The following is an 18208-nucleotide window of genomic DNA, read 5'->3' as shown; positions in this document are numbered from 1 at the left end:
AGAAATAGGAATTGCAGTGCTGTTCACATTGTCAAAACTGCCCTGCTGCCAGGGGTGCAGGTCTCAGGTGTACAGGGCTTTGGCTTTTTCCTCAGGGAGGGGGCAGACTGGAGATGAGAGCTGCTCGCAGAAGGGAGGAAGAAAACTGCAGTCTGGGCAACTGAGCTGAAGAGAGAGGGAAGCTGGAAAATACATGCTCTGAATGCATGAGGATGAGGCAGAAAGAAAATAGTTCTCCCACCTACTGGCACTTCAGCCTCTTCCTAACTGACTGACTCCAAGGAGATGCCATGTTTGCCAAGGCTGGCTGTGACCCCTGGCCCTGTGAACCTGGGACCAGGCCTATGTGGGAGAGCAAAGCATGAGGCCTCAGGGGGCGCCTGCAGAGGCACTGGGCTGAGTTATGGTTCCACTTGTTGCTGCAACAAGTCAGCTTCAAGGTAAGACCCAGTCAGTGCGTGTTCTCCTGATAACCAACAGAATTTGTGAAGTCATTTTTTTCCTTCCTAGTGACTGAGGTGAAACCATATTTGGCTTTCTTCCAGCAGTCCTAACACTGCCTATTGCCACCGCCCTTGTGGGCCCTGCTTTTGTCTGAGGTAGCTTCCATGTGACAGCTCCATGACAAGGCAGCTGCAGGTGGGAGTCTGCAGAACAAATGCAATGCCATTTTCCAGGACCAGAACTTGGAGCCTGAGAACAAGTCCCTTCACTGCTGCCCCTGTTGTGTCCTGGCAGCATGCATGGTGGCTGTACACAGCTATCTCTCTGGCAAGCATTAGATGTTTATATAAAGTTTGTGTCACCTGTTTTTCAGCTGCTCCACTTAGGTACAAAGAGCCTTTAGGAGTCAGCATGTCCTTGGTCCAGTTCTTTCTCTCCTATTCTACCCACTGAGCTATCTGCTTGTTAATTACTTTCCAACAATTCAGCAGTACATAGTGAAGCAAGACAGAATGGTTTGAGGATTTTAGATAAAAGTAAGGGGAAGGCAGAAAACCATAAGTTCTCATTTATGGGCAAAATTTTTAATACCAGTTGAATGAAAAAGCTTCTAGTCCCAGTGGTGGAAGCAAAGTGGATGTACACTGTTAAAGGTTTATGAGATTAAGCTGAGTAACACATCTAAAACTTCACACATGCAAAGAAGTCATATACTTTCTTGCTCAACCAAATCCATCTTTGAGTTTATTGATGTAAAGCAGACAAAATTCTGTTACATTATATCACAAGTACTTCAACTGTAATTCTTAAACTTGTGTAGCAATGGATCACATAAACTACACCCTGCAAAGACAGCCAGAGATTTCTCAGGCTTTTGTTCCCTAATCAGATTTGCTAGATTCATTGAATAAAAAGGTTCCTATCTAAAGTCATTGCTTGAAATGCACTGATTAAAAATAATAGTAAAAATACAGTGTAATTTTAGTCCAGAGTGAGTCACCTCCAGACATGGCTGGACAGACAAAGCAGTGATGAAGCTGAAGAACAGCATAATCATAAGTCACAAGACTGCATGAGAGAATGCAACCGCTTACCTGGTTTCACAAATTGTCATTGCTTTAAAAATAAGCAATTCCTGCCCCAAAGGAGGGCTGGGGGAAGGATGGCAGCAAGGCACTTCCACTTCTTGTTCCTCTCTGCAGGAACTCCAGGGGCAGCGCAGGGCCAGCTATAGAAGTGCTTTTTTAGGTCAAAAAGAAACTGTGTGTAGGAGGAGGCTTCTGTGGAACATGGGGAAGAGCCTGAGCTGGGCAGGAAGGAGGGGAAGGCATCTGTGGCCAGGAGAGCTTGCAGATGTGGTAGCAAAGCCAGAGCTTGGGCAGTTGAAGAGTGTGTCATTTCTGTTCAGGAAGAAGAAGAGGCATGGGTTCAGTTTTGGTTCAAAATACCATCTTTCCTATCATTACAGATTTCTGGAATACTATTGCAAGGCAATCTGTTAACTTGGTACACTGCAGGAATCTAGAGGCACCAGAACTCGACAGAGGCTCATATTCTGCCTCATTTGCAGCACCAGAGCTTATCACATCACATGTGCTGGGATAGAGCTTTGCTTTCCTTCCATGGCAGAAGCTCCCTTTCAGTCTTCACCAGCTCAGAGGGACCTCTTTAAGTGTGTGCTTTCATACTGATTTTAAACACCACCTGGCTAACATGCAGGGTCTTGTAGTGAGATGATAGTGAGGCCTGACTTCCCATAAGCTCAGGTAAGCACAAAGACCCCAGTCCAAAGTACCCTTCAGAGATGGTACTGTTTTAGATGAAGTCCAGACTTTTCCTCTTTTTCTGAAAGATTTTAAAGTGCTAAGGGAGTACCCATGTTAGAATAGTCACTGTTATCCCTCTTGTCTGTTTTCATCCACATAATAATTTTAGAAAGCTCTGCCATGCTATACTGAAAAGAAAAACCTAAGATTTTATGAGAGGCAGTTTAAAAATGTGCACCCAGAAAGAGATCCTTAATGCAGACAGATCTGTAATGTCCAAGTCTGTGACTCATTCCTGAATAGACTAGAAGCTTAATGTGGAATTCACTTCAACCCTGTATTGGCTCTGACCCCACACCTTCCTCTTAGCTTTGTTTAAAAGCTCCCTTCGAATTACCTGAGCAGTTATTAGTTACTTAACGTATTAGCCAAGTAACAAATTGGGCCAGAGAATGACTGAAACCCAGGCACTGTCACTGCACTGTATACAATCAGGGTCAGAGGGAATGTTCAGGAAAATATACCAGAGAAGCAGTGCCCTTGGGATGCTTCAGAAAGCTGTGCATTATCAGCAGGTTTTCTTCTTTCTTTGTGGAATCATCTAAGATACAACCTCCTGAAATGCGACAGCTGTGTCCTTTTTCTTAAGAAAACTGTTGTCACATCTCTAATCCCTAGGAACCTCCCCCGATTCCAGCACAGCTACCCCTGCCCTCCCTGCACCCAGACTTTGTGGTAAGCACATAGCTATTTCACCTGAAGCACGGAGGAAAGCGTTACGCCATGGAATGGATGGCTGCTGCCTTCCTGATAAGTCGCTCTGTCATTGGTGAATTGGGTCTCACCACATCACGTTCTCTCAGGAGGCACCTGAGAAAGGACAAGTAGGAGAGAAACAGGACATTTGTGAGTACAGCATCAGTTTTCCTGTAAGATCACCAGCAGTGTCCTTGTAAGAGGTAATCAGTACACAAAGACCTGTACTGGAGGTACAGATTTTTCTTACAGGAAACACTGGACCTGGCCAGGAATCCCTTTTAGGCAGAACAGCATTGTTTTCAGCACTGACAGACTGAAAACAAGCACCTAGAGCTCAGAAGGCAAAGAAGCATCATTTTGCTATTGTTTTAATAGCACTTAATTTTAATGTTTCAGAGAGACCTCAGGAGGGCAACAGGCCAGGCTTCCTACTGTCCCAAGGATCCATTCCCCTCAGGGCCCAGGCAGACCCATGCACTGCATTTCAGCAGAACTCAGTGTGGGTGATAAACCACATCGACTGTTCTACCACACCAGGCTCCTGTGATCTGCACTGAGCCAGAGCACACCTGCACATGTCAGAGCACACCTCATCTGTCCCAGTGCAGCAGATGTCTGCAGCAGGACAGACTGGAGTTCCACCAGTTCACACAAGTTTAGCAGTCCATAATGTACACTCACGAACAGGCTAAGACAGAACCATTTAAAAATCAACTAGCCTTGAACAAATAAAGATTATTAATCCAGGCTGCAAGAGTGTACTTTTGGAATTGGAAGCTATTGTACTTTTTATCCTGGTTAAATGCTTCTACATTTCACATAAATGGTTGCATAGAATTTCAGCTTTAAATTTATTGGTTTGAGTATACTCATTACTTTTTGCTTTTAGAAACACTACTACTTCCATAAATATTTTTCAGGGAAAACACTCACCTTGCAAGGTTTCGTTTGGCCTGCGATTTAGAATTTAAAGCAGCATGAATCAATAACTGGCTGAAAACGTCTCTCTGAGAAAAAGAGTCAGCAAAATACAAAATAAATAATTTATAATGTATTGCCGGTTGCAATGTTTTGTTTACCAATTTATTAAATCCACATATCAACATTAAATTAAATAGCTAACCCTACTAGTAAGTGTTTGCAAACAGGATTCAGTCACAAGTACAGTTTAGCTTTCACTTTTTAAGTATGAAACGTTGTTGATTGGGTAAGTGCCTAACGGAGGCTACTGAAAGGGGATTAAATCATACGAAACAGTCTTTTCTTGTCTCCCTTACCTGGGCATTACTGCCTCCTAGTTGGATTAGCTGATAACGGATTGGGTACAGCAGGTCTACAGCTTTGTCACAATTTCCATTTTCAAACTCTACAAATGCCTGGCACAGTGGCAACCCCAAACTAGGAGCCAGGGAAAGCTGGTGGTCTTCGCAAGGTTCTCTGTAGAATGAAAGACTAGGTAACTTCCATAAGTCAAAGCATAAATATGTTGTATTTCAGTGCCAGTCCGTCACTGCCTGCAGACCGGATTTTATTTTTTTTTTTAACTGTACAAAGCCTGATATTTCAGGTCCTTCACTTAGATCATATCCTTCGGTGTGGTTATGTTACTCCCACCTTCTTACTCAGACATCAATTTGTTTCCATTCTCCTGAATATACTCGCAAAAGGCACAGCTCCCTCCTACCCTTGCAATAAGCAGTTTTGCCCAAAAGAATAAGAAAACCGCAGTTTCTCTTCTGCTGACCTCACCAGAACACGACTGCTTTTTTAACACAGACAAAATGCATCTAGGGTATCATTTATATATTCTAAAATTGTGAGAAATGTAAATTAATCTAATCATTAATATAACCCCTTCATCTTGCTGCCTGTTTTCTCAAATAATGAAATTAAGCTTTATAACAGCTAAAAATGTATACATCTTATTATTACAAAAGGCTGAATATGTAGGCAAAAGGAAGCACTGGGTGAAAGTGTAAGTAGCATATATGAACATCTACGTTCATTAAAGCTTCCCTGATGTGCAGTTTTCTACACTTTATATATACAGACATATAAACTTACATAAAAGATATTTGCCATTTCCTTCCTACTTTGGTCAAATCAGACGTACTTAGGCTTGCTTTGACAGTTATTTGTTTTCATAAGTATTCTTAAAAATTACAACGTTTTTAAAAACTACATAAAGTCAGGAGCAAATGTGTGTCAATTTCAGGATCTTCCTTCTTTTTAAAGACGAAGAAACAGATGCTGAAACAAAAGGGGAAAAAAGGGTGGAGGGGGAAAGAAATTGCATTTAAAGAATCTATAAATCAACCTGAAACTGAGAAAGACCTTGAAGGAGTTAACTCAGAATGCAAGCTCTGGGTAAAGAACTAAAGGAACCAGAATTCAAGGCTAGTGAAAGATAACACCTGGCCAAAGAATGCTAACACACTAACACAAAGAACATAAAGTAAGAACACAGGGAAGTATAGAACACCAAAAATGCTAACACACATACCTAAATGGACATAAGGAAGGGTTCCTTATGGAATAAGTGGCAAAATAGGGGCATGAATCCAAAATCTTGCAAAATTCACCATCAAGAAGACAGCCAACTAAGAAAGTTGAAAAGTTCAAAGCGAGGAAGACTTCTGGAATGGGACCCCCTGAGGGTGAAGAAACAGGAACGACCCCCAGAACAGCACCCCAAAAGGACAACTCCGCCCAGGCTCTGCCTGCTCTGAATATTACAATGGAATGTTGCAATAATATGAATATGCATGTAGAAGTGATGTAATCGTTCATAAAATCTGTATAAATACCTGACTTTACACTGATAACTTTGGGCTAGTTTTGTCCAGTGCAAGCTGGCTAGCCCCCAACGTTGCCTAAAATAAATACCTTTTGCTGCTAAAAGACTCAAAACTGTCTCTGAGCAGTTTTCAATGCACCTTTTTGGGCATCAAACCCCTTCAAAAAAATCAAGGCAGTTTACAGTCACTTAATACATAAGGGAATGAAAACCCCCCATTTTTTAGATGTGATACTTAAACACTCAAATTTTTCAAATAATTTAGTTTGGAAGCAAAATATTGTAGATTATTACTTTAGTAGTACTTGAAATTTAATTTTCTGCAGGTGTACTTCACATCAAACAGTATCCACTAGAATATCACTACCAGGTAATGTTCTGTTATTAAAGAACCTTACTAATATACTAATATACTTTATTCCTTCTATGTGTGATCCCACTGAAAGGAAATAAACAGCAACTGTTCAGTTGGTGTCCACTACCTCAAATATAAAAGATTTCTGCTTAACAAGCTGAGAAACCCTTGTACACATTAACTCAAGAAATAAATAATTATAAGGATCTCCTAACTGGAGGTTGGCCTGCTAAAACCAGATGTGTCCCAGAGACATGCTAAAGCGCCAGACAGCACGTTGTAGTGCTTCAGCAAGCCAGAGACATCATCACCCTCAAATTCAGAGGGCAAACTGTTTACTGAACCAACACTATAGCTGCTTTGCTTACTTGGCAAGTTCCTGAAGAGTTGTTAAAAGCTCTTGGGTAGTTTTGTGGTCCTTGGCTCCAAGTGAAGACATCAAGAAGTGCACATCATTGAACAGAAGAATGTGATCTTTGGTGTGCTTCTTTGTGAGCGCAAGAACATCCTTCCACCTGTCTCCAAGCTTTACACCTAATAGCAAAAAATACCTGTCTCAGTAAAAATGCCACATGCAGAAGCACGACTTTGCAATACACTTCCAGTCACTAGGCATAAAAACTAATCCTACTGAACTCAAAAAAACATACCCTGATATGGCAAAACATGTGCAGCAATGTTCAGCTGCAGCTGTGTTTGGGAGGAGAGTTTATAGACTGTCAGGAGTTTAAAGCCAGTATTTTAGATTGCATTATGTGAGCTTCTGACTTTATCATGAAATTGCTCATAATATCTTCTTGGAAGTGATGCTCACCGTGAGCCGTCTGTAGCAATCAAAAGACAGAGTGTTAAGATGGATTTAATAAAAAAAAAACCAACGCATCTTAGTGTTTTAGCAGAACAGTGTGAAAATTATGTCTGCCCATCATGTCCCCCACCATGAACCCTGATGTATAAACACTAGCTTAAAAAGGGGACATGCCACTGAGTTAGGAGAGTACACAAAGCCAGAAACTAGTATGCACACACTAGCTATTTCAATCAGGATCAAAAAAGAAAGGTAAGGATCTAACTGGAAATTTACTTCAAGGAAGCGCTACAGCTTTTTAGAGGTTTATGCACTTGATTACTCAGCCTCAGATCTCCAGGGACAATAGAAGTGAATTTCTCAAAGAAGAAATATGTGACCTATACTAGCTTGAGCTGACTGCAATACCATACTGGCATGGGAAATGGAAGCGCTTGCAAAAAACAAAGCTTATGGACATTAGTAGGAACTTTACACTGATGCTTTCCTCAAGAGCAGAATTTTCTTCTGAAACACTGACAAGACTTGCTTTGTAATTACATTTAAATACTTCCTCAACATGCAAGGCAGGGGGAAGGAGAAGGAAAACTGCCTTACAGTTATAAAAAAGAATGGTCAGGGCATATCCCACCTTCCAGATGGAGCCTATACAGCATCGAACAGTTATCGACTACATCCAGCATGCTTCCACTTGCCAGGCACCGCGGAGCAATCTGTAATCACAGGGGCTCATAAGCTGGCCAACTGACATGCTAGTGGAAACTTACGCATATTATCAAACTTATTTTCACAGTAGAAATTTAATTTTATCCTTCTATTAATTAAAAATCACCTGTTTTGTAATAGTCCTAATTGCATTTTTCCCGAATACAGGAATTTGCAATGTTAAACATTCTTATTGCTTTACATGTTGTTTTTCGCAGTGAATATGGAGAGTCACCAAGGTATTTTACTTTTTCCAAAACTGTGCCACAAATATTACTTCACTTTGTCAAGGTTAGTTGATACAAATCTGCCTAGCAACTTTCCTAATGCTTGTAGTACTTTTACAATCCTTACAACAATGTGTTATCTAATTTGATGCTGTTTATTTACAGAGATTGTTTTGAAATCCAGGCAGTGGACTTAGTACCTAACAGGCAAAACCAGTTTTTTGTAACTTGACTTCGTAAGAAAATTACTTTACATCATTTTAAAAAGCATGAATAAGAAACATGGACAGAATGGAAACCAGTACCACTGTAGCTCTTTCAAATACGTAAACTATGTAACACATGAGTCCTTTGGGCATTTCACCCAAAACTGCTGAGAAACTGTTTCCCTAAAAAACTGTAATGACAGATGTAAACAATATATCCACATGTATCCCACACTGCCATAGGTTTCAATCTCACAGAGAAGGAAGAAAACACAAATCATGACCTTAAGCATATTCTCAGTAAAGAAAGAAAGCCCCTACTCACATGATTGTCATAAATTGTCAAAGCAGCTTCATATTCACCCTGGAAAAGCCAACAAGGAGTGCAAGAATTATGCTCCTTCTATGCTACTACCACTCAACACATGCCAGTTACTCTGTCCTCTGGGGAAGGCACCACTGCCTTCTCAAACATGCCACATTTGTCTCCCTATGGAGCCGAACCCCACAAGTGCTAAGCATTAAATTCAAGGAAATTCTGCATTGCAACCTGACAGGTTGGGTAAAATTGCAACCATTTTTAAAGGGTTTCAATAATAAGAATTAGTAACATTACTAAAATTTCCAACCTAGTTTAGAGCTTACTGCCTCATTTTTATAGTCAGCAAAATTTTGGGCCAGATAATTAGTATCAAATTTGGTAAGAATTTTGTTATTTTTTGTCTGCAGCTTAGAGATCCAAGTTTATCTTTCTATCAAATAACTGTGCTAAATGTAATTAGTGAGACTATTTGACCTTCAAACATACAGTAATTTCACAGCAATATTTCAACATTCTAACAAAGATCCTGGAACTTTAACCAATTAAAACTTTTCAAAATAATTGTAATAAAGGACTAACTTAGGTTAGTGTGGCATTGTGCTGTTTTATAAAAACATCCCTTTTAAATTGCTGAACCCCCTGGCAATGTTAGGTCTGCCTTTTAAACAGCATTAGATGATCTATCTGGACCACTAAACACCTGGATGAAAATATCTCATACCTTTTCAATGAAGTATAAAGCCCAGTGCCAGTAATTGTGGCAAGCAAGCATATCACTGTTCTGAAAAAAAAAAAAAAAAAAAAAAGAAAAAAAGAAAAAGAAAAATTATTTACAAAATAAACTTCCCTTTTAAATTTATGTAGTCAGATTTCTGTTTCCTTCTCTTGCAAAACTGAGTACTTATGAGAAACAAGAGACAATCAGCAGACCAGGGTACATTTGTCCTTACAGCTATTCAGGGAGACACCTCAAACCCAAGGTTTCCCTCACATCATTTTCACTTAGATGCCTCAGAATTCACCCTTCTGCAGCACTTTTTTTTTCTTTATAACAGAGTAAGATTTGTCTCATCTAAAATTTAGGCATCTTTTCTGAAGTAACCTGGACAGACAGTGGAGAGAGGAGGATACGTAGGCCTTATGAGGGCCATTCATCCCTAGATCCAGAGGATTCACTTCTTAAACATGGGGTTACCTGACTAAATAAAGCAAAACGTTTTTACTGCTCTTAATTTTGAGTTTTGAATAAGATTAAACTGCTGAAGAGAAGTGGTCTTGTAGGTAACTGAAATAAACCAATAAAAGCAGGCTTTGGGAACTCACCACAACAGCTCAGGAGAAAAACAACTGCCGTTTTATAATACAGAGCACTGGCAGAGAGGTCTCCTCTGGTAAGATACTTTGATTTTTTACTGAAATATAACTTAAACATGGCATCTGTTGGGACTTTTGGGCTGGGGGGGTGGGCTGGAGGAACAAACAAAGTAAAGTACTCTGTAAAGAAAACCTGGACAAAACCTTTATTGGGAAGTAGAATAATGAATTAAAAGCAGAAAAAGAAGCACAAATACTGTGGCAGTACAGGCAGCTGATCTTGGTCATTATAAAAAAATAAATAAAAATTTCAAATTACATGGCCAAATATAAGCAACTTTAATAAAGTACTTAGACAGATCTGCTTATTTTCATGCATTTATAACGTTTGGTGTCCGTAATGCTTAAGATGAGAAAGGCTGCTCAAGAGAAGCAATGATGCACATTACGACATGACAGTGCTACCTGTTACCTGTTAATTGCACTGCATCAGGCATGAAGGTACATTAGCCAGTTCTACTTACTGGTCTTGCACATATAAAGAGTATAAGTCACAGAGATGTGCAACTATTTGAAGCAGCAAGAGTTCAAAAATCAATCCAAAAGTCACTGGGGTTTTTAAGGTATCAACCAAACTGTCAACCCCCTGCATCACTGTTTCACTAAAACTAACGTATTAGAGGACAAAATGCTTCTTGGGAAATGATAGATGTGAACTTCAAGAAAGGGTTTTCTGCCTGCACTTGCAATGCTTAACTTGAAAAAACCCAAGTCTTTCTAGTCTCATTATCCAGCTCTGCTCTCTGGGTGAGGTGGAATGGTCAGCTGAGATGACTCTAAGATAAACTCTCGTGGGTTCTGACAAATTCAAACCTCACAGCCTTCTGCTCTGAATATAACAAACTTAACCACTGGGAAAACACATGCTGTCCAACACAAAAATTAAGCTTCATTTACAACAAAGGACTCTATGACAGACTAATTAACCTCTTCAATACTCTGAAAGATGGAATCGAACACGTTGGATATATAAGGTAACTGGTACACAAGAAAGTAATTAGTACACTAGAAAAGAGACAAAAGCATCATTTCTCTTTACAGTTGATCTCTAAAAACCCTTCCCCATCCAAAAGTAAACAAGTATTTTAGGAGTTTTCTGAAACATTTGCCTGTGTCATTTCCCACTTTATCTTAGGTCTCGTGAGCAGATTTAGCCAGGTCCCTCAACTGAATCTCGGGGCTCATATCAGTCTAAGCAAAAAGCTCGTGAAAGTATCAGTGATCCCTTTACTTTTATAACCACACCATAAATCACAAGTTTCACATCTGATGTTTCACCTGTCTGCCATGGCCATGTCTTTATGAGATGTAAAAATATCTGCACAGGTCCACCAGGAAAAAGAAACAACGTGTGAATGTACAAACCCCACACTTACTAAAAAGCAGTACTTTTTAGGCTATTCCTAGCTAAAGGAAGGCAAAGGACAGACAGACTTGGTGTGAATCCTGGCCTACTGACACATTTGCCATACTAATGATGACTTACAGTGGTCCACAGTACGTGTTCTTCATAACATGCCATTTTTTCCTGCCCCTTGCTTAAAAAGCTGCCTGGATAATAACACCTCAAGTGAGGATTTCTTCTAATATGCAAACTCTGCATTGCTTGTAACACATTTGCAGATAGGAAGGAATTGCATGCAGAGGACTCAAGAATTTGAATACAGGAGTTAAAGACCTAGAAGGAGCTTTTTCAGAAACGCCACAAGAATGTTTACCTTCCAGTTGGTTTCTGTTTCCTTCATAAATTCTAAGCCTTTCTTCACATCTGCTTTCATTTCATTTACATGAGCTATGGTATGGACAGACCACGCATCTGTCTGATTTATAGCCAAAGCCTATGAGTGAAAAAAAGGAGAACATGATCAACCTTACAAACTTGCAAATACCAAAATTTATCCCTCCTTATATACAAACAAGAGACTAGTTTTTACTTGCTGCATGTCAAGTACATCCCTGTACCACTTCAACTAACCACAGCCTGGAAGTCTTATCCAGCCAATTCTTCCTCCTTGCTCCAACAACTCCCACTAGGCTCTAGGCATTTTGCAAGGTTAGTCATAAACCTAGTAAATGTTAAGTGTTGGTTGTCACTTCAGCAATTTAATGAAAGTTTGTCAAAAACACCCATTAGAGGTTAATTGTGTCTGAGACTTCTAGAGGACAGAGATAATCCCCTGGACTGGAGAGAGTCAAGTATAATTACAGTCTTCATAAAAAGGAAACAGGTTGGCTAATAGTGATGCCCAGGACCATTGTACAGTTAATTGTTCAATAACTCAGGAACAAGCATCTGGGACAAAAAGGGAGGGGGAGCCCAAACAGGATGGATTGTCAAGAGTAGACTACATCAAGGCAATCCAGCATTCTTTAATAGGAGCAAACAGCCAATCTTACATGGGGGAAGTGGTAGATGGGCTGATAGATGGATTTCATAGGGGTGTTCTGAACCCATCTGACATGGCATGTTCATAAGCAAGTGAGGGAAACACACTCCAGGTGAAACTGCTGTGGTGCGGCAGAAATGTGAGAACAGTTACCAGCAAGTCTCACGAAGCTCAGCATTTCCATGTTGAGCTTTATCTCCTTGTTATCCAACTAGCAACTGGGGCGACAGAGAGAGTCAGTTCAAGGCACTGGCACAAACCACCACCCAGAGAGAGGGAGCGTGTTTGAGAATTCTAAAACCTTTTAGCACAAAGAGCAGGCAGTTTACCTCACGGGCAACCTCCTCGGCACGGTCAAACAAGTTTGTTTCCACAAGTCCAAAAGAGTAGTAGCCCTTCACGTAGCTAACAAAACGGGGAAAAACAGCACATCATGTATTTATAACTAGATTTAATCCAGGACTGAAAAGACATACTAGAAATAGCATTTGACTCAAAACAATCCTCACAGTGCAAAGTTACAATGAGAGTTCAAGCTTGCAGGATACAGAACTGCTAAGCTAGTTCTCAGAGGAAATGAATGCCCCAGAGACACCAGCATGTGAAACAGTAACAAGATGCACATCAGAATTTTGTTTCAGAACTGCACTTTGGTAGTCTAAGTTACAACTCCTTTCCACTGATGTGCTCTATCACTCACAAGGTGAGCCCCAGGTAAAAAAATGGATCCATAGAAGCCTGAAGTAGTTTTGCCACTGCCCTGGGCGAGGACACGGTTTTATCCTGTGCGTTACACACCATGTGCTGTATTTGATAGCAGTGAGCCACAAGCTCCCTTAAGAAAAAATCCCTCAACAACAGTGTCAGAGGGACGCTGGAGACACATTCTGTCTGCGGTCGAGTTTGATTCACTTCTAACCCCTTGATTTTGGTCTATATGTCTGCTTCCAACAGATCCTGTTGGTTTCCAACAGAATCCTGTTGATTATTTAGGTGTGTCTGAACTTGAAAACCACAAAGTATATGCACACCCGGTGAAGAGCAATTTTCAAAATGAAGCATGACCCACCTGCTCAGTGGAACATCAGGTGTCCAGAAAGGATAAACTCGGGCAACAGAATCTCGCATCTGCACCTGATATCCCAGGTAGAAATAAGTATCATGGGAAAATTTGAGGGCTAGCAGGTCAGTTGGGTGGTTCTGCAGAATCTGTTCCCACAGATCACAAGCTTCTGGAAGCTGGCTAGAAATAAAAAATTATTTCTATTGCTGAAAGAAGGTACACATACCTGCTGTTACTGTTAGTTCTGAGCTCACACTATGCTGAAAAATAGAAAATTCAACACCAAATTACTTGTTTTTTTCCTTGAAGGAATTTTTAGTCTTTTTTAAAGTAATAACGGCATTCATTATCTTCACACTTTGTGAGAAATCTTTTGAAAGAAATGCCCTTGAGTTACACACCAAGTCACTGTAACACACAAGGAAAATCAAAGAAGCTTAAATCATAAACCTGAAGATTTTCCTACAGGGCCCAAAAGTTTTGACAGACATCTACCATAATCTTACTTCACATGTGCAAAGACAGCTTCCATCTCCTCTAGTTCACCCATAGTGACAGGGTTTCAAGAGCTTCCTCTTTACCTCTACTGAGAAGTATGTGAGATAAATCCATGCTCATCCATTTGTTTAGCAAACAAATAATGAAAGCGAATCAGCCCACGCTTCCTGCAGTGCATACAGATTTATCATATGGAATGAAACAGTGAGCTTCAACACCACTTGTGCTACTGTGGTATCTCCCTATTTTACCAAGGAAATAGGTTTTGGCATAGGGAGACAACAGAGAGAAGAATAGTCTGTTTGTAACTTCGCTCCTGTGCACCTGAGTCTGGACCCTACTGTAGCCAAATACTTTGTTTCCTAGTTCTAAACCACATATTCCACCAATGGATCTATGACAGGTTTAAAACACGGAGTGCTTACTGCTAGGAAATGGTAGCAATCAAGCACAACTCCTGCAGTGTTGCTCACTAACTGGACATGGCACTTAGAGCCAAGAGAGAAATACAGGAACCACCAGTGGCACCTCACTCCGATCCTTTGCTAGATATCAGCCAGTATCACACATCACCACTTCCAACCACTGCTTCCGCCCGTGGTAGCAAAAATCTGTCAGCCCCTTACACAGGTTACTCACCCCCTGGCAAACATGTCCAACGCTGACACGTGAAGCTTCTCCCGCTCCGTCAGTGGCTGCGACTTGGAAAGTGCCACCATTGTTCTCACTGCACGGTCCAGATCTTTGTCAAGTCGCACGGAGCTTCCAGTGCCAACCAGCTCCAAACCATTAGCAATGACATGTCCCATTGCTACAGAAAACAGCACAGCAGAAGTTGAGCTGTACAGCATCACTTTTATCTCCACATTACACAAGAGGAGCTGAGAATTTTAAGCAAGACTGACTTGGGCTCACAGAAGTCCAGAAAGTCTCTCAAGCCTAAAGTTCTTAGAGGCTTTTCATGAAAAAAAAAAAAAACAACCTCAAAAACTATCCCGCCTGCTCCAGATTCTGAGGAAGCTTCACATTACAGAATTTTATAAGCCATCACCTTGCCCTTGCACTAACAAAGTCAGTTAACTACCAGGACACCAGGTATTACCTAGCACTTCTTATGCTCAGAATTAAAGGTTATACTCACTAAAATTTGGATCCGCTGCTTTTAACTTGGAGAGGCATCCCTCAATACCTCCAAGGCTCTCATTATTGGTCCAGGTTGCATACTGTAAGAGAAACAGACCAAGAGAGGGTTGAGAAGTCCTCTTAGACACTGGGCTTCTTTTCATCCTCCCAGACATTTAAAATTCAAAAATAAGCAAGGCAAATGACTAAAAGACAAACATGGCATTCAGCAGGTTTAGTGTAGTAGGAAAACAGAAAAACCAGGGGGGTTTAAGACAGTCTGGCCACCAGCAGAAACAGTGAACCCTGGATTTCTATGTGCTTTAAGTCGACTGGCTGACTTGGTAGTGTCAAGCGGCATGAGCATGTTGGCTGAGGCTTTCACCACAGCATGCGGCACAGCCCTCTGCTTTGAGGGTTTCTTGCTGCCACCTAAAAGTTGGACTCCTGTGGTGGCTTGATTTTGAGGCTCTCCCACCTGACAAAAAATTTAAATGTCAGCTACAGCAAAGGCTGTTTCATGCTCAAGTCCCTTCGCATCACATTTTCTCACACCTTTCCATCATACCTGTGTCAGCACAGCATCAAAGAGCTTACAGGCTTCATTGCTCGTCGAGGACAGAACAAGTCCAGCGTCCTGCCAGGCCTGCACAACAAACAAACACAAACCTGCTCATTTTACACCCTCATGTTCCAGGCTACACCGACAGATGTTCAGATTGATGGGTGTTTCGATGTTTTCATCAACTATGCTGTTTCAAAGAGAAAAGTTGGAAGGACAGTGTGAGCAGACGCAAACCTTTTGGTCCGTTGCAGTTACATCCCAAGACTCAATTAGTTGGAGCTAGTAGTGAGACTAAAGAAGCAAACAATTATGAAGTGTAATAGATGATCTTGATGGGTTACACATCTCATGAGAGAGCCATTCTGACTTCATTACAGCTGTTGGCCAGTCCCTCTGCTGCAGGCACATCTCGTGAGAAGTAGAGATAAATAAAAGAAGTAGAGGTAAAATAAAACCCTGTTCTTTTATAATGGAAATCAATACCTTAAGTAACTTGCAGGCCAAACAGCCTGGCAGAGCAAATCCATCAAGCCACTGAAGTTAACCAGCAGAAAATCTGGACCACAGATCTGTATGCAAGCCTTACATGGGCAACAGATAGAGAAAAAAAGCTAAACAGAATTGGGCTGCCATAGTTTCTAATAAGCTAACATTACTGAGGCACAGCATCTTCCGGCTTTACTTTTACTCCAGTACACATAATGTAGAAGATAGACACAGACCTGGGGCAAGCCAATTCAGACTTCTCCTAATGGGGCCTTAGTTGTTACTGATGGTGGAAGAATTCAGCTGGTCTCATTTTACGCTTTAACATATTTCCTGGCTATAATGACCCAACTGTCAAAAACTGTAAGTAAGCTGGCAAGGACATCTTTGTTAATATACCCTTAAAGCTTTCCCACTGTGATTGGACTAAAGGCACACATTCCAGCAGCTAGAGAATTACAAGCCTGAAAGATTAGACCTGAATATAAAATCACATATTTTCTTTACAATTCACACTATATCCAGAAAAGGAGTAAAGAGAAAAGCCGAGCAGATAGCAAGGTTAGGCTTGCTACTTACAGGCTACCTTCCATGGTGCTCTGCAAATTAGGCCAGGAGCCACCCTCAGCACCAGTCATCAAAAACAAGCTCCATTTGGAGCAGGCTGTGTGCCACTGCTTGTTTTACATAGCAGCTTGAGGTCCTTGTCCAGCAGAAACTGGTGTCCTGTTCCGAGAAGATTTGTTAATGATCATTCACAAGAATGGAAATGTCTGTGGGCACCAGAACAAACCAGCAGAGCAAGGGTTAGTGCAAAGTGGGCCTGCATCCATCCCTAAGCACACTGCTGTTCTAGCTGAACTACATGCTATTTCCAACTGCTCTAGAGAGCCTCTATCCTGCTATGGCTACACCCAATACATCTCACTCCTCTGTGGAAGACTCCCACTCTGGCAACAGGACGATTGCAGCAAGGTTGCAGTCACAAGGGACGCCACTCCTCTTCCTGTTAGCACATCAGGACAAAGGGCTGCAGGGAAGAACCACCCCACAGTAACTGCTGGCTCCTAAGAGACATAAAAGATGTGCTACAAACCTAATCTGTCACTGTCAACCAAGAACCAGCTATTGCAACTACAGAAGAGCCAGCATCCCCTGTCCTCTGGGTCATAAACAATGGGTCCTGTTCAGACTACTTGGGACACTCATGTCCTGGGGCTTATCTGGACTCAGGTATCAGACTGTGACCGAAGAAATCCAGAGGGAAGTGTGCGTAGGTAAAATCAGCCTCAAGAGTCTGTAAAGCAGCTCTCCTTCCCACAGAGGCTGCCTTTGACTTCTGTCACACTAATCTCCCACAACCCTCCCCTCTAACTCCAGAAGAGACCCTTCTTGATGATGCCTCTTGGATGAGAGAGCTTCTCACGGCTTCTTGGCGAGACCAAAGCCTTGTACTTTCCCCGCCCTAAGATTAGACTTCTGTCACGAGATGTAGTGACTGTTTATTTGTATGTTTTTCCCTGCCAGAATCACAGCTGGCTCTGAGAATTGTGCTCTTTGCACTGGCACCTCCTGTGTTCCTTGCGGGGCAGATCCCCAGGGCTCTGGCGACCACGTGCCCATCACAGTCTCACGCAAGACTTATTTTATCCGTCCCTGCCTAATTAACCAAAACACAACAATAACAGTTCATCCGGAAGAAAGCGTGCAAACGACCGAACAGTAACCAGCATCTGCAGGTCGACATCGGACCCTTGGACTCGAGACTGGTTAAAAGTTAAGCAAAGGTCTGACCCACTTCTGCTGCCCACGGAAAGGGCAGGTGGGGTGCCGTGGGACCCCTGCGCTGTAAACTTATAAAATTAAAATAATAAAACTACAATAAAACTTATATTAAAAAAATACTTAAGAGACGTTCAGACACGGCTGCACCAGGGCGAAAGGGACGGTGGGCGGGACGGCTCAGCGCCCGCAACGCTGCCTTCACCCCCCCAGCCCCTCAGTCCCCCAGCGCTGCCCTCAGCCCGCAGCTCCTCAGTCCTGCAGCACCTCGGCACCCTGCTGCCCTCACCCCGCAGTCCCTCCCACTCCACCGCTGCCCCCAACCTCGCAGTCCTTCCCCCTCAGAGCTGCCTTCCCCCCGCGGCCCCTCGCCTGGCAGCGCTGCCCTCACCTTGCAGTCCCTCAGTGCCGCCATGCTCACGTGCCCCGCGCGGCCCCGCTGCCCCCCCCGCGCGCAGGCGGGGCCCGCCGGGGGCGGGGCCGCGCGGGGGGGGGGGGGGGGGGGGGGCGGTCGCGCGGGCGGCGAGTGCGGACGGTTGGCG

At 42.3% G+C, this 18208-nt stretch overlaps 1 protein-coding gene across 8 annotated transcripts in view; it reads right to left on the bottom strand.

Annotated features, from left to right (window-relative positions):
- TTC38 (tetratricopeptide repeat domain 38) overlaps window positions 1-18208 on the bottom strand; it is a 37730-nt gene that overhangs the window by 10903 nt on the left and 8619 nt on the right. For 3 of the 8 annotated variants that reach the window (XR_003573187.1, XR_003573188.1, XM_027901174.1), the window contains exons 2-14: window positions 15402-15479; window positions 14853-14934; window positions 14351-14522; window positions 13220-13393; window positions 12480-12555; window positions 11482-11601; window positions 9111-9170; window positions 8393-8431; window positions 7561-7642; window positions 6490-6655; window positions 4247-4406; window positions 3903-3976; window positions 2967-3080 (exon numbers count right to left, since the gene is read on the bottom strand). Coding sequence is in view for 6 of the 8 variants with exons in the window: in XM_027901174.1 (XP_027756975.1) it covers window positions 2987-3080; window positions 3903-3976; window positions 4247-4406; window positions 6490-6655; window positions 7561-7642; window positions 8393-8431; window positions 9111-9170; window positions 11482-11601; window positions 12480-12555; window positions 13220-13393; window positions 14351-14522; window positions 14853-14934; window positions 15402-15479 (1377 nt within the window). In the remaining 2 variants the exon portion in view is untranslated. Of the gene's footprint in view, window positions 1-1166; window positions 1845-1951; window positions 2095-2966; window positions 3081-3902; window positions 3977-4246; window positions 4407-6489; window positions 6656-7560; window positions 7643-8392; window positions 8432-9110; window positions 9171-11481; window positions 11602-12479; window positions 12556-13219; window positions 13394-14350; window positions 14523-14852; window positions 14935-15401; window positions 15480-15632; window positions 15807-17453; window positions 17718-18057; window positions 18107-18208 lie in introns of those variants that run through there. The other 5 variants (XM_027901176.1, XM_027901177.1, XM_027901175.1 and 2 more) reach the window with 5 other exon arrangements.

The sequence above is a fragment of the Empidonax traillii genome, unplaced genomic scaffold (genome assembly GCF_003031625.1).
Source record: "Empidonax traillii isolate 1590-97213 ecotype Southwest subspecies unplaced genomic scaffold, ASM303162v1 scaffold765:size308305, whole genome shotgun sequence".
NCBI lineage: Eukaryota > Metazoa > Chordata > Aves > Passeriformes > Tyrannidae > Empidonax > Empidonax traillii.
This window is presented reverse-complemented; position numbering and strand designations above follow the sequence as displayed.